This window comes from Macrobrachium nipponense, chromosome 5 (genome assembly GCF_015104395.2).
Source record: "Macrobrachium nipponense isolate FS-2020 chromosome 5, ASM1510439v2, whole genome shotgun sequence".
NCBI lineage: Eukaryota > Metazoa > Arthropoda > Malacostraca > Decapoda > Palaemonidae > Macrobrachium > Macrobrachium nipponense.
Genome location: NC_061107.1, coordinates 74,296,202 through 74,319,577, shown reverse-complemented (window position 1 = coordinate 74,319,577; position 23,376 = coordinate 74,296,202). Strand labels below are relative to the sequence as shown.

The window sequence follows — 23,376 nt, the reverse complement described above, 5'->3', positions numbered from 1 at the left end:
GACAAGTGACGAACAGAAAAGATGAGATGTAAGGACGTTTTTAAGGTCAGGAAAAGATTAAATCTTTCAAGTTATTTTTTTAGTACTAAGCCGAGCCAAAAAGGTAGCAAGTTTAAAAAAAGAGGCACTGAACTCTCCTTTCGAACACCCAACCAAAATCCCCCTCCTCCCATCTGAGTCTCCCTCTCTCTCCCTCGTAAAATCGCGCCCTCCACCTTCCTATAACCCGTCCATTTTTAGAAACACTCCTAAGAACATCAGACTTGGGCTCGAAACATCTTTGCCTCGCTCCCCTTAGCCATCCCTCCTCCTTTATAACACCCCCCCCCCCACACACACACCACATCCACATCCCCTCTCTCTCTCTCTCTCTCTCTCTCTCTCTCTCTCTCTCTCTCTCTCGTTTCCCCGCGGCTAAACACGATTCCACGAATTGACATGAAAAAAGGATAACTGGGAGTCTTAGGGTTTTGGTTTTTTTTTTTTTTTCTTTTTCCATGAATCTCGTTTTTTCTTATCGAATCCGTTACTCGGTTCCTCAACCTTTGATACACGCATTTATCCTCTGTATCTGTTGTGAATAACCATGTTAACGGGAAACGAGATATAGTCTCACAAGGGAAACAAGATAGTCTCACCCACCCATCAGATGGGTGTTTTTTTCTCTCACTCCCACCTCTTTAAACTTTTGAGGAGTATATATATAATATTATAATATATATATATATATATATAAACCTTTTTATACAATCTCTACACCCAAGCACTGGGTCGACAACAGCGTAGTTCCTCTGTCATTCATACAATAAACATGCGCTAGATTCAGTAACTAAGAATACCGTGGGCTAAGTACTACCGTACACAGGATCTGGCTAAAAGATGGGTGGGCTGTAGGACTTAAAAGAATCTTCACAATATGGTACACACACACTCACTATAGTATTTATATCTACACACACAGACGTTATCCTTCAAGTACGGGATGTTTGTTTATAAGCAACAAAACTCAGCACGAGGATGGATCTCATTAGTGAAGTGCTTTCAGTAAGACGGGAGTCCCGCCCCTCCCTCTCCGCCCAAAAAGAGAAAATATCTGAAAAGGGAAAGGTACTTGAGTACATGACAGGGACAAAGCATCGTGTACATTTCATTTTCCAGACAGTGGACGCCACCTCACGACTATATAGCCCTCCCTCCCATCTTTCTCTTTCTGTTCGATGTTAAACCCTTAAAATATTCCTCAGTTCATGACACTGAGGAGCCACTGGCCATATAAAAAACAGGTTTTTTAGTTACTTTATAAAGTAAATCGGAAGTGATAACCCGACCGGTCTTTTAGGCACATGCAGATACTAAAATGTCATGATGTAAATAAGCTGTAAGTAATCGCCTTTGGTGGCAATAACCCGGTTTGCTTCAGAATTCGATATGCAATAATGCAATAATAATGATCATAAAATGTATTTTGCGTAAACTGTCAGACATTCAAACCAAGGTGCAAATTTAGCAGTGTTGGTTAAGGGGAAAATTGTGATAAAAAATTGTAGTACAAGGCTTCCCAGTAACGTATATTACTCCTTCACCACTCAAACCCTTCCCTGATGCAGATAAAATCGTATCTTGAATGTTATTCCCTAACCATCACCAGCGAAATTCCGTGACTATTGGAAATCCTGGCGCACCTTTTCCACAAATGCCATCTAAAATCCCTCCCTCCCCCTCCCCTCCCCCTTCTCTTTCCCTGCAGTGCCCTCTCCTCTTCAACTGTTGGCCTAAACTCTTGAACGTTTGGAGGAATGGCTCTCGAAAGATGCTTACGCGCGACTAATTTTCGTTCTCGGCTTTGGGCACGTACGCCTTTCTTTCACATGCTCTATTTGTTTGTTCTCTCTCTCTCTCTCTCTCTCTCTCTCTCTCTCTCTCTCGTTGTGATGTCAATGTATTCTCGTTTATGGTTCTTGATACTTAAATGCTGCCTTGGAAAGTAGACGGAGCGCTCACTCAAGAGCAAGAGATTTCTAGGCTAGGGAGGAGGATGTTACAACATTCTTAGAACAAACTAATGACAAAACAGCCTCGTTGTACAGGAAGTTTCGTTACAGATTACAGTAAGTTATGAGTTGTAAGTGAAAAATTAAGCGAATCTCATCAGGAAAGCAGCTATTCCCTGAACAGTTAAGTGATGTTCGAGAGTATGAACAGAAAGATGTGCGACTAGATTTTGTAACAGGTTACGTAACGGGATCAAAAAAATTTTTTTTTTCACTGGTGTGTAGGTTGGTGGGTAGAGGGACACGAGAAGAAGAAACCAGGGCAACTGGGCATGACAGGCCCTTGAGCAACAGGGCTGGTGTGGTACACGAATGTTGCCGCTGCCCTAGGTAGTAGTGGGCACGGAGGGTGGTGGTGTATGATGTCACTTCCGCTTCCCATCCTCATCCCCTCCTCTCTCACTCCCCCAGCCCCATCGCTACTGCCCCCCCCCCCCCCTTTCCTTCATTTCCGTCTGGTTCCTTGGCCAGCTGCTGCTGCTGCTGCCTGGCTCAGCAATATTCGGTATATTCTAGGATTAACGTCCCACAACCCCTCTACTCCCATTTTTTTTCTTAAAGCTACACATGTTTTCAATTAGCGCATGTTGTTTGATCGCTGATAACCGTTAATTTGATTCTTGACTGACTGAAGAACGTGACCACCAAGTCACTGTTGCCTTTTAAAATGTATTGTATGTGTTAAGGGGCTTCTGTGACTTCTAAAAACCTCCACGCAAATACACACAAATACACAGATAATCTAGTCTCAAGTTTCATCTGATTACCTATCGCGCTGTAATTTTTTTCCCGTTTCCCCTTCCTGTGCCAATCTCTTCTCCAGTTTCCTAGGTTTTACTCCCCCCCCCCTTAGCCCTCCACCCCCTCTTCCTGCTCTTCGATATCCTCCTCAACAGCCACGTGGTGTTTGGGGGAGGGGGGCCGTCCCCCTACACATTTATTCATACCCCTTCTGGTTCCCTCTTCCTCCGAGGACGTTTATACACCAGAGCATGCGACGAGCCGACGACACATCGGGCCATAATGACGTGAAGTCCCGTGGCTGACGTTTGTGGCAGGTAAATGGTTGGCTGTCGAGGATGTAGTGAGTGATTACCCTGGGGTTACTGCGTATCATTCCACCGGGGGAATCCGTGACTGATGAGGCAAGGGCTTGAGGGTAAAAGTTTTTGGTTTAGGCTTGAGACTAGAGTAGAACCAACCATAAGGCGAAGCGGTTAATCGTTTGCAGTGACGAACGGAAAATCAGCCCAATGAACGTGTAATATATGTATTTTAAAAATAATATCGCTCTAACAAGGGGACATGTAATATATTTCTAAATAAAATCACCGTTACAAGAGAAACTGAAAAGAACGGATGTGAAACAAATGCATATAGTACTAAACGATGCTCAAACCTGTCATGGTAGTACCGATCACGCAATGCAGTTTCCTTGATCTCTTCTTGAACTCACGATTTGTTTTTTTACGTAGTCTCACAGTAGTCGCATATCACCTGATACAGTGCATTCAATGAAAACATGCAATCATTTCTGTTCGTAGTATTTGAACAAGCATGCCACAATCGCCTTCTTGGAAGCCTGGTTGTGGCTCGCTAGTCGCTACACCTGGTAGATGGCGAACAAGACTTATAACGACTCGATTGTTTACGGTAATGAAGTCCATACTAACACATCCACGTCATGCTTCCATCCCCCCCCCCCCCCCCCCCCCTCTCTCTCTCTCTCTCTCTCTCTCTCTCTCTCTCTCTCTCTCTCTCTCTCAACTACGTTGATTGTTGCTGATGTATGCAATGCTCAACAGAAGCGTAAACATTTTAGCGTTGTTGCCACATCTACAGGAATTCGAGAGATAAAAGCTATGGTGGTGGTGATGTGGTTACGTCTAAAGTTATGTATGGGACTAATGATAAGAACACAACTAAAAAGACAAACACAGCTTGTAACTGTACTACGTAACAGCAGAACAAAGAACAACATGAGTGAGGCGTACCACCTTACCATACCGTAAACTAGCGCTGCGAGGAAAATAAACCAACCACACCCAACACATGCTAATTCAAATCCTGTTCTCCCCTTTGTGGCCTCGTAACTCATATTAAAACTCCCTTGATATCCTAGACATTCATAAGGAAAGGGACAGAAGGGGGACGTAATTATTGTAATAATTATTACTGTTACACTCGACTTTTCTCAGTTTGGAACATTTTCCCCAGCAGAATTCTGTCATCAAAGTATATAAATCTTCTGCAGTGCTGGTATCGGTCGTTTTTAAAAGAAATGAGTTTCCCGTAACTTTGCCATTTTTTTTTTTTTTTTTTTTTTTTGCACGAAACTTTGAGGGCATAATGAAAGTGATTATTGGTGAAAGTCGAGTTTTGCTTACGCAAATATAATCAATGCATTTTTTCCATCACGGGACTGAATTTAAAACCCTGAATGACATTCATACTCGTGAGCATAAACATTTCAAAAACTATTTTCAAACTTTGTCGGAAACAAAAATGAAAATAGTTCAACATATTGAGTTAATATTATTGCATTGTGGCAATGGATTAAACTGCCCGCAGTGAATTTTTTTTTTTTTTTTTTTTAAATACAAATTTGTTTCCTTTTGTTGGAATAGCGTATTGCAAAGCCATTTATTTCTGAAATGTTTTTTTTTTTTTCTTTTTTTAAATCTAGAACAATAATATTCCTGCTACTGCTTCAGAGAGCGACGGTGAAAGGTGCGTCGTCGAACTAAAGTCGTATCGATTCGCTCTGGGTTGATCCTTGACACGAATTAGGATAGAAAGAAAACCTTGTATGTTGTGTTGGCTGATGGACTAAAAGGATTTCTCTATAATGCAGCCTTCGTGTCGTAAATACTGGGCTTGAGGAATCAAGGCGTAAAATACAGACGATAACAAAGAAAATCACAACATGCTTGCAAACACACAACATCCACTATATGTGTGTGTATGTATATATATGTATATAAAGGAAACTGACTCCTGTTTAAAAGATAAGCAAGTATATCTTATAAACTGAACTCTGCTATTCACGGATAGTCTGTGTGTGTGTGTGTGTGTGTGTGTGAGAGAGAGAGAGAGAGAGAGAGAGAGAGAGAGAGAGAGAGAAGAGAAGGGCAGTTGGTTAATCAAGCCTTATTTGCGTTTCAATTCACAATCAAGTTGGCGACTAGGCAATTATGAAATGATTGGCTTCCAGTATATCTTTATTAAACTTGTCGTGAGCGTAGGTAATATCACACCGACGTGGTCATAACAAAATTAGAGGGTACAACGTTATGATACCTGCAGTTCACCGTTAAACCTAGTTATATTCTAAGTTATTTGATCTGTTTCGTATACCTACGTTGTTGAGCTTTGAGTTCACACACACACACACACACACACACACACACACACACACACACACACACACACACACACACACATATATATATATATATATATATATATATATATATATATATATATATATTATTCAAGTTGAGACCCATTTGGATTTCCCGTGAAGCCGAAAATACACAGAATGTCAGTTTTGCATATGAATCAGAAGAATATACCACCAACTGTTAATAAATTCAATTTCGCTTACATGTCGGAAAATAAATAATAATATTAGGAAGTTACGTTCATGGGTCAAATAGCTCTCTCTAGTATAGCTAACATAATATTAGGAAGCCCCGTTCATGGGTCTAATAGGTCTCTCTAGTAGCTGACTTAATATTAGGAAGCCTCGTTTATGGGTCTAATAGCTCTCCCTAGTAGCTAACTTCATATTAGGAAGCCCCGTTAATGGTTCAAATAGCATTCTTTAGTACTACATAACATAATATTAAGAAGCCCGTTAATCGGCAAATGATATTAGGAAGCCCGTTCATGGGACTAATAGCTCTCTCTAGTAACTGACATATCAGCAAGCCCCGTTCATGGGTCTAATGTCTCTCTTTAGTAGCTGACAAGAGATAAACAATGCGGAGAAAGACGCTACAGTTCGCTCTCCTTTTAGCGAGGCCCCAAAAAGTCTCCCTCAAAAGCAGGTCCTGCTCAGAAGTCACCTAGGGCTTCCCCTCGTCTTCTTCCCTCAGGACAGGGCGAGGGGAAACTTGGCCAACGAACCAAGGCAAGATTTACTGAGGGAATCAAGGGGCCTGTGGTGTGGGAGGGAGGGGGGCAGGGTCTTCGTCTTACCGGGGGTGGTGAATATGGTTGGAGGGAGAGGATAGGATGTGGGGATATATCGAGGGAGAGCCTGGGGTATGGAAGGAGGGAGGGGGAGGGAGTCATAAGCATCCATGGAACTGGTTATGGCAACCATGGCACGAGGGGATTGAAAGAGCCGGAAGGGGGGAGGGGGGAGGAGGGAGGGGTTACAGAAAGACGCATTAAAAGGGGGTGAAAAAGGAAGGGCGAATATTCGGTGGAGTGAACTAGTATTACAAGAAAGGTTTGTGTCCAGGAGAGAATTTAGGGCTGGAGTGTGGGGATACGGTTACACTTCTTAAAGAGCAAAATACAGTTTTGGTTATTCTTTCATGCACAGTTTTCATGATTTCTGCCGGTTGCAGTGGCTAAATAAACAACGAAAGTGACTGGTTGTCTAACTTCTGAATCGAAACAGCTTCAGGGGTAAGAAAGAACCCGTGCTGGCATAAGGCCAACTCAATACACAACGAAGTACAACGAGTCTAGTAGCATAGCATCTTGGCTGGTGAAGAAGTATGCAAGTGTTAAATCGAGCAGTGTGTGTCATTATTATTATTGTCAACATCCTTAGTCTACATGCTGATGTCGCAGTGCCGTACACCCGTGCAACTTACACCCCAAGCGTCATAATTTGCCTCTTGTCCCAACCCGACGGAAGTTAAGTTAATTCGTAGACATGCAATGTCTACAAGGATACTCGTGTGTGTGTGTGTGTGTGTGTGTGTCGTGTTTACTATTATGCGTTGGGTGTATAAACGTTACATTCTTCGGTAATGCCACTTTGCGTTTTAAAACTGTATAATTTTATTAGTTTGATTATAAAAGAGGCAGATATAAAATACAATAGTAAATCAAATGTGTATTAAGAGAACCACAGCTACACGAGACTAAAACTCATAAAAGAAAATGAATTTGCTGAATGTGATGTCGGTAATTCAACTATCCTAACGACCGTCCATCATCATTATATATTAGAATTCAACGAAGACAGCCGTGGAAGCATTTTATTCCAATCTCTCTCTCCCTCTCTCTCTCTCCGTGACGTTTCAGATTCATTGACCTTGCTGTCGTACGTTTAGCCAATGCCAACTCCATGAATTTTGTTTGATAATATTTATTCATTCTAAATATTTTGCCCAAACATTTAAAGCAATCGGTTTAATTAACTTAATAAAAGTTGTTTTACTAAGAGAGAGAGAGAGAGAGAGAGAGAGAGAGAGAGAGAGAGAGAGAGAGAGAGACGCAGGATCATAGGCCGACGTAGCATGATATGGTCTACATAAATTACTAGTCTGAGAGCGTGATAATCACTTAATGAAGCGTAATCAATGGCCTGTATGACAGGTTAGCAGTTAAACGAAGTTTAACGTCACGTAGAAAATAGTGTCTCATTCGTATTAGACTGATCTTCATGAAGGTTTGTATAGCTGTTAATTATGTGTAACCTAAATAAAAAGAAAAAAATGCCAAGAAATATTTCAACCTTCCAGCAATGTTAGTTTCAAGATGTCTTTATTTTGCATTGTTGCTTTGACCGTAGAAAATATTTTCATATAATTACAGCATTACTTAGCATATATTGTTCATACTTTTAAGATAATTTTAAGTAATTTTTCCATACTTTTAAGTTCAGTTTAAGTAATTCTGTAGTAGTTTTCTTGTCTTCTCATTTTTCATCCTTATAACGCCTACTTGGCACCCTCATCTACCCTGACTCCTCATCAGACTCTCTCTCTCTCCTAAGCCTCATTCACATTCCCCCAATCCCCAAGACCCTCTTTCCCACTAAAGGACAAGACCATCAGGCAGAGGCTTCGCGTGTTTACCCCTACCTGCTTCTTCCCTTCCTCTCTCTGTCATCCAACCACATACTCCCTCGTCTTTGCCTCCTCTCACCAGGTCCCCCCCCTCCCCCTCCCCCTCCCCTATAGCTTAACTGAAAAGACACCACCACCACCTCCGCCGCACAAACACCCGATCAATCGGTCAGGATCGTAAGGTTCAGTTTGCTAAGCAAGTTACACGAGATGATGAACCAAAGAGCCTACAATAATAGTTACGCCACAATGGTTGTCTGTGTGTGGCGACGGCGGCGGCGGTGGTGGTGGTGGTGCTACTCCCTCCCCGCAACCCCCAAACCCCAGATTTCGCTTTTGTCGTTTCTGAAACGTATTATGCCTAGTGGTGAACAAAGCTCAGCTGCTGGAAAAATGGTTCCGTTTTGTGTGATCTCTGGCCGACGAAAATCTCGACGACCTTTAACCCTCAACCGTTCAATTCCCCCCCCCCCCCCCCCCTTCTTCCTCTGTTGTTTGTTCTGGTTCTAGACCTAGCCATAGAGACCCAACAGCTCGTTGTGTTGTTGTTTCTGGTTCACTTTCTATGTAGATTCACCTTTGTGCGTTGATAAAATGAATTCGTCCCAGCAATCTAGTAGTAGGCCTACTTGCTATTTGCATGCATTCGAGTTTTAATTTCGAGTTCTCAGTAAATTTCGAATGCAAAACCCTTCCCCTATCCTGAGCCAGCAATTCTTGAAGAGAGAGTCAGTTTGTCATCTCCTCGAAAGATAAAACAGACCTAAAAATCACTCGTGTGATCTTGTCATAGAGTGAAATAAATAGATAAAAATATCACAGACTCGGGTACTTTAGTTTATCAATTAGATACCCTAAGAAGGACTTCTTAGTAAGTGAATCCAGCATGAGTTCTAGCTATCTCTTAGAGCTATCCACAGGGTTGGGTAACTTAAACAAAAACAAAAATAAATAAATCCTGTGGTCTTCACTACCGCCATACATTGCACGATCGTATCATTGATATTAATGCCTTTCTTCGGCCTCAAGCTACAATTTTCAACTATCATTATTAGCCTAACTTTTCAACTGGACTAGGCTTAACGTAATTTCAAATAACATCAGTTGTATGGTTCTACTACTTTTAACATTATTATTAAACCAACTTTTCAACTGGACTAGGCTTTGCGTAATTTTAATTAACATCAAAGTACGGTTCTACTTTTATTAACATTATTATTATTTTTATTTATTATCGAAGCCAGACTTTTTCATTTTTGACCAGAGTAGGTCTAGTAAGTAATTTTAAGCAACCCGTTGGTCTTTCTCATTTTTCCTCTGTTCACCTCACACCACCAGAACTTCACCTTTACTCTCCCCGCAGTTTCTCTTATTTTCCGAACTTACATCTGCACCATCTGTTAGAACAATGCTGTTCTCTGTGACAGCTTTTTTTTTTGGGGGGGGAGGGGGGAAACTGGGCTAATCCATCTTTCACTAGATACGTTTGTGATGTCTGTGGTCGTGTTACCGTCCTCGGATTTGTGTGATGCGTCTATAAGCGAGATAGTACCATTTATAATAATTATTGGTAACTTGTTAGCAATATCTTTTTATTGAGATATCGCCCTAATCCTGTAGTTTTACTTTTTGTAAAGCAAAGTCGTTTTGATCAAAAGGACGTGGATTAAGAGGGAAAAATAGTTGTCATGACCGCTGTAAGGGAAAAAGTAAAAGGAAAAAAAAATAGTACTATAGCCACTAACGCCATTTCATACAAAAGCTACTTAACAAGCGCATCGATCCAGTTGTACATATTTTATTCATCATTTAATATTTCCTTAGCGTGCATAGATCCTAAACGGCCTGACAGATGTATGGTGATTACTATTTTTATTAAATACAGTAATTATTAATACATATACGTAATTTACGTGAAACGCTGTACAATGCGTCTACAAAGGTATTTGCTTTTTTGTAATTGTTATAATATAAAGACAATCAATCTTCTTGGTCTTGTCCTTCAACAAACCGATGTAGGACAGGTAGAGTTTAGAGGAGACACAGAGAGAAAGATGGTTGCGTCAGGGGTGCAGGGATGGGGCGCTGGTGTGGGTAGGGGAGGAGGGAGTGAGAGGTTCCTCATTATACCACAGTGCTCATTCGAAAAGGTGTTGTGAGGCGAGAGAAAGAGAGGAATTTGGCTAACGTTGGCCCCCCCTTAGCCTTAGCATACCTCGCTTATTTACATTTAGAGGGTATCCTATATATTTTTACCAAAATGCTCACGATATAGTATAGTTTGTTTATATTCAATATTTTGCCAGCCTCTTTCTCTCTTTCGAGATCTCTCTGATATTCATCTCGCTCGAGGTAATATTGTAAAGGAAATAATATTTAGAATTACTTTGCTAAAATAAGTAAGACTATGTCAAACTAAACATGTGCCGGCTTTGTATGTCCGTCCGCACTTTTTTCTGTCCGCTCTTTTTCTGTTTACCCTCAGATCTTATAAACTACCGAGGCTAGAGGGCTGCAAGTTGCTATGTTGATCATCCACCCTCCAACCATCAAATATACCAAATTGCAGCCCTCTAGCCTCAATGATTTTCATTTTTTATTTAAGATTAATGTTAGCCATAATCGTGCATCTGGCAACGACATAGTCCAGGTAACCACCGGACCATGGTTAAAGTTTCATGGGCCACGGCTCATGCAGCGTATACCAAGACCACATAAAGATAGATCTGTTTTCGGTGGCCTTGATTAAGGATTTTCTTTTCTTTTTTGCCTATTTTTCCTGATGACGAATCTGCCTTTATTTCTTTATACCATAATCCAGCTTGTTCATTGTACTCCCTCGATAACTCAGTATTGTGAACATTGTTCTTGTTTTCATCGTACCACCTGACAATTTAGTAGGAGAGAGAGAGAGAGAGAGAGAGAGAGAGAGAGAGAGAGAGAGAGAGAGAGAGTTTTTACCTCGGATACTTTCTTTGCCGTATTTGTCCAATCCTAAGAAAAAGTGTAACTTTGATGTTCAAAAGGGCCCTATGAGGGAAGCCGAGATTCTTTTATATATATATATTTGGCCTTTTTGTAATTTATATTAATGAGGCTCGGCGTCGGTGTGTTTTTCATGCGGACATTACAGTTCAAGTCGAGGTTCTTCTCGATCGTGTCACGATAAAAAAAAATAATCAAGGTATTTATGTTTACACACACACATACACACAGATATATATATATATATATATATATATATATATATATATATATACATATGACACGTTTTTTGAGTTGCTTCATTTTAATCTCATACATACATACGTTTCCAAACTTTCGTGATTCAGTTATACATACGTACATACTTTCACGGCACTTAACCCCCCCCTCCGCCCCCCCCCGGGTGTAATAAGTTCGCCTGGTTTTATGAGCAAAAAAAAAAACACTTTCTCTAAGAGATAAAGATCAGGTAAGCCCTTTTAATTATCTAAATTCAAAGAGAGAGAGAGAGAGAGAGAGAGAGAGAGAGAGAGAGAGAGAGAGAGAGAGAGAGGTTCTCATCGGTCCAGACTTTGAATTTGCTTTCTTTCCTCTTAAAATACATTTGGTAAACTAGGACAAATGACAATACGATCGCAGAGTCTCTCTCTCTCTCTCTCTCTCTCTCTCTCTCTCTCTCTCTCCTATTCAATTCATGGACCGGTTAATGTACAGTTTTGATTTACAGTCATTCGTCTCCCATTATAGGCATTCTGTGTATATAAGAAAAATTTAAAAAATATACAATTTGTAATCATCTAGCTTCATGGAAAACTAGTTAAATTACCAAAAAAAAAAAAAAATTATATCTTTTCAGAAAAAATTCAAAGGTTAACCGAGAGAGAGAGAGAGAGAGAGAGAGAGAGAGAGAGAGAGAGAGAGAATTTTGTTGGACCTTGAGCTGAAATAAAATTTAGAATTATTATTATTAGTATCATTATTATTATTATTATTATTATTATTATTATTATTATCCCCCCTCCCTACCATTCCCCGTTATCATCACCAACCCCACCCCCTTTTTTTGCTGCTGTTCTGAATAATCTTACCCTAATGGATTGGATACCGAATTCTCGTTGTTAAAAAGTTAAGTATATCTTTTTGTAGGTGTATTTCCGCGTACAAAGGAGAATATAATATTTATCTCTCTCTCTCTCTCTCTCTCTCTCTCTCTCTCTCTCTCTCTGTCAGCAAAAAACCCGAAAGGTCGCTTCATTAAAAACTGGCTCGTCTTTTTTAGGCCCTGGGTTTTGGGTTAACCGCCCCCCCCCCACTTTTGTGCTCTTTGTCTTCATTTAAAGACTTTTCTGGAATGGCCAAGGCTAAAAAAAAAAAAAAAAAAAAAGTTTCGTATTGTCTTTTTGTCTGCATTCGCTTTATTTTAGTTATTTTCTCTCTCTCTCTCTCTCTCTCTCTCTAGTAGAGAACTCAAATGATCCAAGTTCTTATTCAAATGATCCCTTAGTTCTTATTCAAATGATCCCTTAGGTCTTATTCAAATGATCCCTAAGTTCTTATTCAAATGATCCAAGTTCTTATTCAAATGAGCCAAGTTCTTATTCAAATGATCCCTGAGTTCTTATTTAAATTATCCAAGTTCTTATTCAAATGATCCCTAAGTTCTTATTTAAATGAGCCAAGTTCTTATTCAAATGATCCCTAAGTTCTTATTCAAATGATCCAAGTTCTTATTGAAATGAGCCAAGTTCTTATTCAAATGACCCAAGTTCTTATTCAAATGATACCCTAAAGTTCTTATTTAAAATTATCCAAGTTTCTTATTTCAAATGAACCCTAGTTCTATTCCCCTAAATAGCCAAGTTCTTTATTTCAAATGAGCCCAAGTTCCTTATTCAATGAAATCCTAAGTTTTATTTAAATTATCCAAGTTCTTATTCAAATGGACCCCTAAGTTCCCTTAATTAATTGGCCAAGTTATTTAAAATTCAAATGACCCAAGTTCTTATTCAAATGACCCCTAAGTTCTTATTTAAATGAGCCAAGTTCTTATTCAAATGACCCAAGTTCTTATTCAAATGATCCCTAAGTTCTTATTTAAATTATCCAAGTTCTTATTCAAATGACCCTAAGTCTTATTGTAAAGAGCCAGGTTCGTATTCAAAGACCCAAGTTCTTATTCAAATGATCCCTAAGTTCTTATTTAAATTATCCAAGTTCTTATTCAAATGACCCCTAAGTTCTTATTTAAATGAGCCAAGTTCTTATTGAAATGATCCCTAAGTTCTTGTTTAAATGAGCCAAGTTCTTATTCGAACGATCCCTAAGTTCTTATTTAAATGAGCCAAGTTCTTATTCAAATGTTCCCTAAGTAATTATTTAAATGAACGAAGTTCTTTATTTAGAATATCTTAGTTCTTATTAAAAAAACGCATCTAATTTTGCTTGCAACAAACGCAAAAAAAGTGTCTGTCTCTCTTACCACGCTCGATATTGCAACGCTGCATCGATTCGTATTAAATTCCTTGTAGTGGAGAGGGTAGGGGGTGGGGGGGGGGGAGGGAGATGGTTAACCCATCCGAGGGTAAAAAAAAAAAAAAAAAAAAAAGGAAGAAGACGCTTTCCCCTCGCCATTGTAATAGTACTCTTCTGGTCGTCGTCGTCTTTTTTTTCTTTTTTTTATGATGATGATGAGACCTTAACGGATAATTGGTTCTGGTTTAAAAGAAATTAAGGAAACTTCATCGGGGGAATCTGCTAAAACCTCTAAAGACTCTCTCTCTCTCTCTTTCTTTCTACTGATTTTGTTGAATTAAATGATCCCTTGAGGTCTGTGTTGAACCTTCAAAGCGGTTAGTATACCCTGTAACAATGTAAGTTAACTCTCTCTCTCTCTTTCTTATAACGGTTTTAATTAGGCCGTACACGGAATTAATTAATACCAGGTAGACTATGGCCCAGACAGGAAGCATTAATCCGAATTCCCTTGGCCTGTCAACATTGCCACTCGAAACTGATTGTCCAAGGGCTCTTCGATCCCTCCTTTACAATTTGAAGTATACCCCTTTATACGTCGATTGTATGTGGAACCTGGATGTACTAGGTGTATACAGATGAAAAAAAAAACCTTCCCCATCACTCACACACGCGCACATATACACACTATACATATTATATTATCTAAATATATTTGTGAATGAATTTTACCACATCACCGTGATTCATATACACGGCATTAATCCTCAAATGTCCCTTAATATCCAATTCGCTCTACCTGGGGAATAGTGTATTTTCATATATGTTAACCGAAGGGGAATTCATGTATATGTATATATATATATATATATATATATATATATATATATATATATTATATATATATATATATATATATATAATAATATATATATATCATGAATTCCCCTTCGGTTAACATAAATGAAAATACATTATTCCCCAGTAGAGCGAATTGGATATATATATATATATATATATATATATATATATATATATATATATATATATCTATATATTACATGATATTCATAAATATATACATACATCCCCCACATACATACATTGGAATTATATATATATGATATATATCCCCCCATATATATATATATATATATATATATATATATATATATATATATATATACTGACTATAAACCATTCTTCGTGCGCACAGATTACAGCGTAATCTCATTAGTTAAATTAAGTGAAGCTCCAGAGAGAGAGAGAGAGAGAGAGAGAGAGAGAGAGAAAGAGAGAGAGAGAGAAGAGAGAGAGAGAGAGAGAGAGAGAGCACGTAATCAAGACCCTTCCTTTGGTTCTCAGGTGATGTGGAAACGTGTTCATTAATCCAGTATTGAAAAACTAAATGAGGGTGCTGTGTTGTTCTGGAAAAAAATGGGGAAAAACAAATTATTCATAAATTTTTGTCCGTTTGAAAAAAAAAAACACAATGGGCGATCTTCGCTTAATCAAAACTCTCTGATAATAATCATTACCGTAGGCTGATTTGTATTCATTTTAATGAATAGAAAGGGTATGGTTTAATTAGCTTCACGCACCGCCCCCAACCCCGAACCCCACACAACCGTATCTCTGTGTGTGTCTTTTTCAATAATTCGATCTCGTGTAATCCCTCCTCTCTCTCTCTCTCTTCAATAATTCGATCTCGTGCAATCCTCTCTCTCTCTTTCAATAATCCGATATCGTGCAATCATCTCTCTCTCTCTCTCTCTCTCTCTCTCTCTCTCTCTCTCTCTCTCAACAATTCGATTCCATGTAATATGTCACTAATTTGGCAAATCATCTACATCTGGATCTGAAAATTGCAGCCCTCTAGTAGCCTCAGTAGTCTTTATCTTATTTAAGGTTAAAGTTAGCCATGATCATGCATCTGGCAACGCTATAGGACGCGCATTAACCGAGCCGCGGCTCATACAGCATTATGCTCTGTGAAGAAAACTCGATTGTGCCGAAAAACTCCGGTGTATTTTTTATCTTATTTATTTATTTATTTTTTTTTTTAATATATAACCCTATTTCGACGTTCACTAACTTTCAATGGATCCTACACGTCAAATGTCCGCGAATTCAAGGTTTCGGGAAGACAAAGGGCGCGAGCGGAAAGTAAAAAAAAAAAAGTAAATAAATAAAAACTAAGATTAATGAAGCCACCTACTTGATTGTCAACTCCGGAAGCTTTAAAAAATAAATTGAAATTGTCACGAATGATCTAATGTGAAAAGCACAGCCAAGAGAATTATAATTTTTTAAGGTTGTTTGTCAACAAAGCTCGACCTTGGGGACTGTTAATCTCCTTCCTCCCAACCCTCTTTTCCCCACCCCTTTGTCATGAGCGCTAACCCTCCCTTCCTCCTCCTTCCCCGCCCCCAGCGTGCGTTACTCATTCAACCTAGCAATCGCAGAGTTGCAAGATATTCGAGCACAGACAAGATTGAATGAGCGACCCCCATCTCTCGAGGGAGCAGAGGGGTACAAGTGCCTCAAGGAAAAGACCCCCTAGGACTCGTATGACTTATTTCAAACAGGAATCTGGAAAAAATCTGGAATCCGAAAGGGCCTTTGTTGCTCACTGGTATTCAAAGGCCGCATTAACAGCCAGATGCACTGAAGCAGTCTTGGCTTGTCGACAGGGTGAAAAATGGGTGGTGGTAATTGACTGATTAGTTGATTTGTTTCCCTGAAATTACGTTTTTATCCTGAGGGGCCCCTAGTGCACCTCTAGAGGCATTCAGTTGAGGTTCTTAGAATCGTCCCTTCGGCCCCTAAGCTGCAATCTTTCATTCTTTTACTGAATCTCCGCTCGTATTCTCTTTCTTCCGTCAGACTTTCCACCCACTGCTTTGAGGTTTTCCTCCTGTCACACTTTTTTCAAACCTCCTTACCGTCGATTTCCCTTCCTTCATGTAGAAGTAAACTGCCTTAAGTACGTTTTCCAAAACGATGAAATGTAAACTGATAAAAAAAATAACAAGTAACTATGTACGATAAAATGATTACTCTCTCCCTTGTTGTTAGACTTTTAAGACTTCGTCCTCAACCACCCTTTTACGCGCCCGAGATCAGCAGTTTTCACATTTTCTAAAAGGGCGCCAGAATGGAACCACCTGGACCTATAGTAGGATTTGGGGAGAACCTGTAGGGATTCAGGAGGGTACATCTCTGCTATTCAAAAGGGGGCATTGGGGCTTCTCTTTCTCCCCCTTCCTCCTCCTCCCCCACCCTTAGCATCCCCGCTTTTATCTGCAGGGGATAAAGTTATCATTGCCCTCTTCGGAATGAAAAAAAAAAAAAAAAAAAAAAACTAGTGGAAGGAAGCATACGGCAGTAAGATAGAAGACTCGGGGAATAAATGTTAAATGGGTGAAAAGGCACTACACTATATAGGAAGCTTTGGAAATAAATGTAGGTACTATTATATATAATCTTAGGATGTCTTAAGAAGGAATTATTCCATAAGAAGCTTTAGAAATAGGTGTATATGCTATTATATATATAATGTTAGGATGTCTTAGGAAGGAATTATTCTATAGGAAGCTTTCGAAATAGGTGTAGGTACTATCATATAATGTTAGGATGTCCTAGGAAGGAGTTATTAAAAGGAAAATGATGGGAAAATACAAAGCTTGAGGAAGAAAGGGAAGAAGTTTGAGGAAGAAGGGTATGAACTTTAAAGACAAAGAGAGAAATACTGGACAAGGAACACGAAAATTGATTTGTTAAAGGACTGAGATGAAGAGTAAGGAATAACTATGAATAGCATAGAGTAAGCAGCTGAGAAAGAAAAGAGAGAAGGAGAGGAGCCTTATTGAGATACGCAAGAAGACTGAAAGTCTAAGACAGAAAACGCACCAGAAGTCTTCTAAAGAACAAAAGACTAAAGAGAGGAAAATGAAGACGAAGCCTTATAACGGAATCACGGTTGGAGACGAGGTGTATCAAGACTTCGGTCGGTGGCTGGCAGCACCACCCCTGCCCCCATTCACCCCTACACCCCCCACCCGCCGGATCAGCGTTCCATTTCGCTCCTTAACAAAACTTGGCAATCGCTTCGGTGACTCCCGCCCCCCCTACGAAGGATGATTAGAGAGGGTTTGAAAAGGGCGTAGTAAGGGAAAGGGCGTGGAAGTGGGGGAGGGGGGAGAAGGAGGATGGGCGGGGGGAAGACTGACTTTATTTCCCTCTCCATGAATATAAAGGAGGCCGATTCATACATTCCACTGTAAGGACTTCGCCCACGAGGAAAAAGAAAAATTAAAAAACTATTGGGCCGGCTTTGTCTGTCCGCCCGCGGATCTAAAATAGAAAAAAAAAAAAAAAAAAAACTGAGGCTAGAGGGCTGCAAATCGGTATGCTGATCATCCACCCTCCAATCATCAAACGTACCAAATTACAATCCTCTAACCTCAGTAGTTTTAATTCAAATCAAGGCTAAAGTTCGCCATGGATCATGCATCTGGCAGCGTTTCCGTAGCCATGGGACGCAACCTCATTCTACCGCATCTGGTGCTTAACTGTAGGGAGCTGCCGATCATGGTGGGTGGTTTTATACAGCAGTACTGATACGTCGTATAGAAAACTCGACTGCGCATTTTTTTTTTAATCTGCTGCAGTGTTTTAGAGGCAGCGAAATGAATTGCAACATTGGCCTTGGGAAGGATTGAAATTTAATGAGGGGAAAGTCGTAACGTATTTCGTTTATTCTGCCATTCCTGGTTGTTCCTGAGTTTCATGGTGATTGGAGCAGACATTCATTCTGATGCCTACTTCGCAGTAGCTATGTTGTATATCCCGACAGTCGGAGATTCAAGTTGCAAAGCATAAGCATATACTGCATTGTATGCAGTTGCTTTACTCTCTCTCTCTCTCTCTCTCTCTCTCTCTCAGCGGTAGAGGAGAGAGAGAGAGAAGTTAAAAGGACGAGATATGTATATACTGCATTGTATGCAGTTGTTTTACTTTCTCTCTCTCTCTCTCTCTCTCTCTCTCTCTCTCTCCTCTCTCTCTCTATACACCGCTAAGAGACAGTTACGGGACCAGATTTTAGAACTGATATAAATCTCTCTCTCTCTCTCTCCCTCTCGCTTCTACAGCTGAGAGAGTGTTAAGGGACTTGATTTTAGAACTATGATATAAATCCCTCCCTCTCTCTCCCCCTCTACTTCTCATTCCTATAAAGTTCATCCACAAAGCAGAACTTTTCCCATTAGAGTTCCTACAGCCTCCTAAAACTCGTTAAAACAACTCTCTCCACCAAACCCCCCCACCACCCTCCCCCTTTACTTACATGCTCCACCCCCCCCACCACCATATACTCTCATTTCCCTACTACCCCTTCTCCTTCCCCCACCAAACCCCTCCCTGTGCTCATACATAGTCACACTTCCTCTCACTTTTCCCCTTGCTCAGTTTTGCAATCCATTTTGTTAAGTTCTCAGTGCTAAGTCTAATACCCGCCCCCATAAATATATATATATATAATATATAAATATATAATATATATATATATAATTGGAACTGGGGGTCGCTTGAGAGTAATTACTACTTCAGATCTGGCTCTACAGTTGCAATTCATGCCGTAGATAACTGTCCAGTTAATAAAGGAACCTTGACCTTGTTTCATTATATATAAATGCGATAGGTAATGTTTCCTGAGAGTCAAAACATTCTCCAGACTCAAAATGTGAGAAGTTGGAACGAAGCACCAGGATCTGGAGAGAGAGAGAGAGAGTGAGAGAGAGAGAGAGAGAGAGAGAGAATCTGTTAGATGGTTGAGGGCGAGTGTCCAAAATCGATGTTAATGACATCATCTGGCATGGCCAGTACATAAATATAAAGCCTATCCCACTATCAACTCTCTCTCTCTCTCTCTCTCTCTCTCTCTCTCTCTAGGGCAATCCCCTTCCCATCTCTTCTATCCCTCTGGGGGACAGTCCACATCACCCCATACCCCAGGGAGGTGGGGGTGGGGGGTGGGAGAAGACTGCAGCCCATGATTTTACATGTTTATAGGATTATCTGGTGAATTAATGGAATGGGAGTTTTAGTCAGATTGTTGTGCAGTGGCGATACTCTGTCAGGCTCTAAGTCAAAATGCCACTGAATGCTATTATTATTATTAATGAAGTTGGCTGCTGCTGCTGCTGATGTTGTTGTTGCTGTTGTTGTAGATATATTGTCTTCATTTGGGTGTCAATATTCTATTTACTGCTCGTTATTGTTGTTGATATTCGCGCTAACATTCGTCACTTTCCCGGATATAATGGGAATAACCTTTTTCGGAAATTGTGAAGCCATTTTTTTTAATTTAAACAAATAATTGAAAACGAATCTTGCATCGAAATCATTTCCTCTCGGAATGAATTCATGTTTGTGTGGAATTTGCAGAAGTAGCGCTGAAATGCCGCTTATTTCTTATTTTTGTCACAGCTGATCAAAATTGACAAACATACACGTTCATGTTGGTACAAGGCCTATTTAGTGAAATTTGTGCTTCTATTTCCTTTTTGTTATATACATATTTTTACGTACGAGCTACTTGGTCAGTGATATTCCTAGCTTGTGATAGATCCTGATATCGTCTTGCGAGACACAGAACAGTGTTATGTAAATAGTTCATAATGTAAACGTGTATATAAGTATAAGAGAATATATACCACATTTCACTTATGGGTCCCTTTTTCTCACACTATTATTATTACCGAAGTCATTTCAGTGTTTCAATACAAACTGCGAATCACAATTTTGATGATGGGATTTATATTGTTTGCCTAAGAAAAAAAAATTCTGAAAGCCCCTCACGAAAAAAAAATCTGTGAGCCCCACGAAGAAGAAGAAGAAGAAGAAGAAGAAGAAGAAGAAGAAGAAGAAGAAGAAGAAAACTGAGAGCTCCCCACGAAAAAAAAAAATTCTGAAAGTCCCTCATGAAGGGAAAAAAACCTGAAAGCACCCAACGAATAAAATATCTGAAAAAAATCTAAAGCACCTAACGAAGAAAATAAAATCTGAACAAAATCAGAAAGAAACCCACGAACAAAAAAACTGATTGCCCCACGAAGGAAATAAAACATTAAAAATCTCTGAAAGCACCACACGAAGAACGCATGCGTACATCCACAACATTGGAATAATATAGGAAAAAATAAAATAAACTGGTTATTAAACAATACCCCCAAAAAATAGCATTCATGTCCAGTCACTTATTTTACTTAAGAATACTCGAAGACAAAAAAACAAAACTTATACCAATATGATGAAATGATGTGATATATATTGTCCTTTTGGTCACAATGAATGAAAATATGACTTTAAAAAAAATATAAGAAGAAAGAAGTAATACACACCGTTAAAAAATAGAGCATCCATGCTAATTATATTTTTTTCTCTTATAGTCTGAAGAGGGGTCCCCCAACAAAGAGGAGAGTGAGAGAGTGTGAGTGTGTGTGTGAGCGAGCGAGCGAACAAGCGCACGCGTTGGTGGTGGTGGTGGTGGTGGTGGTGGCCTTGTCAAACTTGTAAATCCTTCAGACCAACTTTTGGAATCCAACTCTCTGGGTCGACGGGGACTTGAGCCTCACCTGTCCGTGGAGAAAGAGAAGAAAGAAAATATTCGTTAATCTTTTTTTTTTGGGGGGGGAGAGAGAGAGAGAGAGAGAGAGAAGAGAGAGAGAGAGAGAGAGAGAGAGAGAAATCTTGGTTACAAATTTGAGTAAAATTTGGTTAACATATTTTGGGAGAAATGAGTTGACAATGGATTTTGGAGAGAGAGAGAGAGAGAGAGAGGAGAGAGAGAGAGAGAGAGAAAGAAATCTTGGTGACAAATCTTTAGAAAAATTGGGTTAACATATTTTGGGGGGTAATGGGTTGATAATGCATTTTTTAAAAAAGACTAAAAAAAAAAGGTGGCATATTTTTGAAACAAAAAACTGATTGACATATTTGGAAAAATCGGGTTAACACATTTGGAAAAAAGACTGGGTGGCAAAAAAAAGGAAAAAAAAAATAACTGGGTGGTAAAAAAAATTAATAAAAAAAAAACAGGTTAACATGTTAAAGGAGAAAATGGGTTGGTAATGCATTTCGCCAAAAAAAGCCAGTTAATTTTATTTTGATAAAAAAAAAACTTACTTTTAGGTTTTATAAAAGTACCATATATACATCATAGAACAGACTGGTCAATACACTTGGATTAGACAGGTCAATATATTTTGGAATGCACGTCAAGACATTTTTGGTAAAACACAAGTCAATATAGTTTTGATAAAAAAAAAACTGGCTATTACGTTTTGTAAATGTACTAATGAATACATTTTAGACAGAGAATGGTCAATACAATTGGATTAGGTTGGTCAATATATTTTGGAATGTAGGTGAATACATTTTTGGAAAAACAATTTAATATGAATTTTTAGGAAAATAAAATAGTAAAAAAATCTTGGCAACACATTTCATAATAGATAGGTCAATACATTTTACGGAAAAATACTTGAATATATTTTATAATAAATCAGATAAATATATATTAGAATAATACAGATGAATACATTTAGGGAAAAATATGGTACCCACCACATTCAAATGGATTTTATGGTTGAATAAAAAAATAATTCCTATATGTTTGAGTATAGGAGAGAAATAGTGCTCTCTCTCTCTCTCTCTCTCTCTCTCTCTCTCTCTCTCTCTCTCTCTCTCTCTCAAAACCTCGCCGTGTCTCACAAAATCAAGTTACGAAAGCTAATACAGTGACCGTCCCATCGTAAATTTTCGCTCTGTGCCACTTATCTTCGTTCAACTGACGGGCATGGGCAGATCCGAAATGGAGCGCGAACCGTTTTGCCACAAGACATTTAGCAAAACAGAGAGAGAGAGAGAGAGGACGGATTTCTGATGTGTACAATGTTTTCCAAGTTTAACCGATTTTTTATTTTCATAGAATTTTTTTCAATTTTCCCTGATTTTTTATTCCTATAAATTTTTTTTCCAAGTTTCCCGATTTTTTATTCCCATAATTTTTTCATCCAAGTTTCCATGATTTCTTATTCCCATTAAATATTTTTTTTCCAAGATTCCCTGATTTTTTATTTACATATTTTTCTCCAAGTTTCCCTGATGTTTTCTTCCCATATTTTTTTTTTTTCAAGTCTCCCTGCTTTTTCATTCCCATATTTTTTCCAAGCTTCCCTGATTTTCTATTCCCATAATTTTTCCCAATTTTCCCTGATTTTTTATTCTCATAAAAATTTTTTCCAACTTTCCCTGATTTATTCCTATAAATTTTTTTTTACAAATTTCCCTGATTTTAAATACCATTAATTATTTTCAATTCCATTACAATTATTATCTTTCCCAGGTTTTTAATTGTTACAATTATTTTTAAATCCATTAGACTTATTTTCCTTCCCTGATTTTCAATTCCATTATAATTTTTTTCTTCCGCACAGCCCCTTTTCTTGAGTGTTTTTTTATTCCCAATGACATAATATTTCATCACCGCCTAGGCAACACTTGATAACTTTGGCCATGTCAAAAAAAAAAAAAACCTTAGTTATGTCCGAAGAATATAATAAATTAAAATTATTACGACCATCCAAGGCCTATATAGGCCTTGCGACCATCCGACACCGTACTACTGCAGACAATAATTCGTCGTTCATTAAACTAACAAAAAGATTGATAAATTATAATGTTTTTTTCCTCCCGTTGAAGTTATAGTCGACTTCATCTCGGTGGTCTCACTTCAGCGAACTCACCCGTCTAATGTGAGGTTTTCCCAG

General features: G+C 38.9%; 2 protein-coding genes across 3 annotated transcripts in view; one reads left to right on the top strand and one right to left on the bottom strand.

Annotated features, from left to right (window-relative positions):
* The window catches only part of LOC135215408 (uncharacterized), a 1,081,448-nt gene that overhangs the window by 262,422 nt on the left and 795,650 nt on the right, over positions 1-23,376 (top strand). The window lies entirely within an intron of this gene.
* The window catches only part of LOC135215407 (RNA-binding protein Musashi homolog Rbp6-like), a 260,769-nt gene that overhangs the window by 34,672 nt on the left and 202,721 nt on the right, over positions 1-23,376 (bottom strand). Inside the window, exon 2 of the mRNA XM_064250010.1 lies at positions 20,947-21,180. Within this exon, the coding sequence (XP_064106080.1) occupies positions 20,947-20,968 (22 nt within the window). The 5' untranslated portion in view covers positions 20,969-21,180. The remainder of the gene's footprint in view (positions 1-20,946; positions 21,181-23,376) is intronic.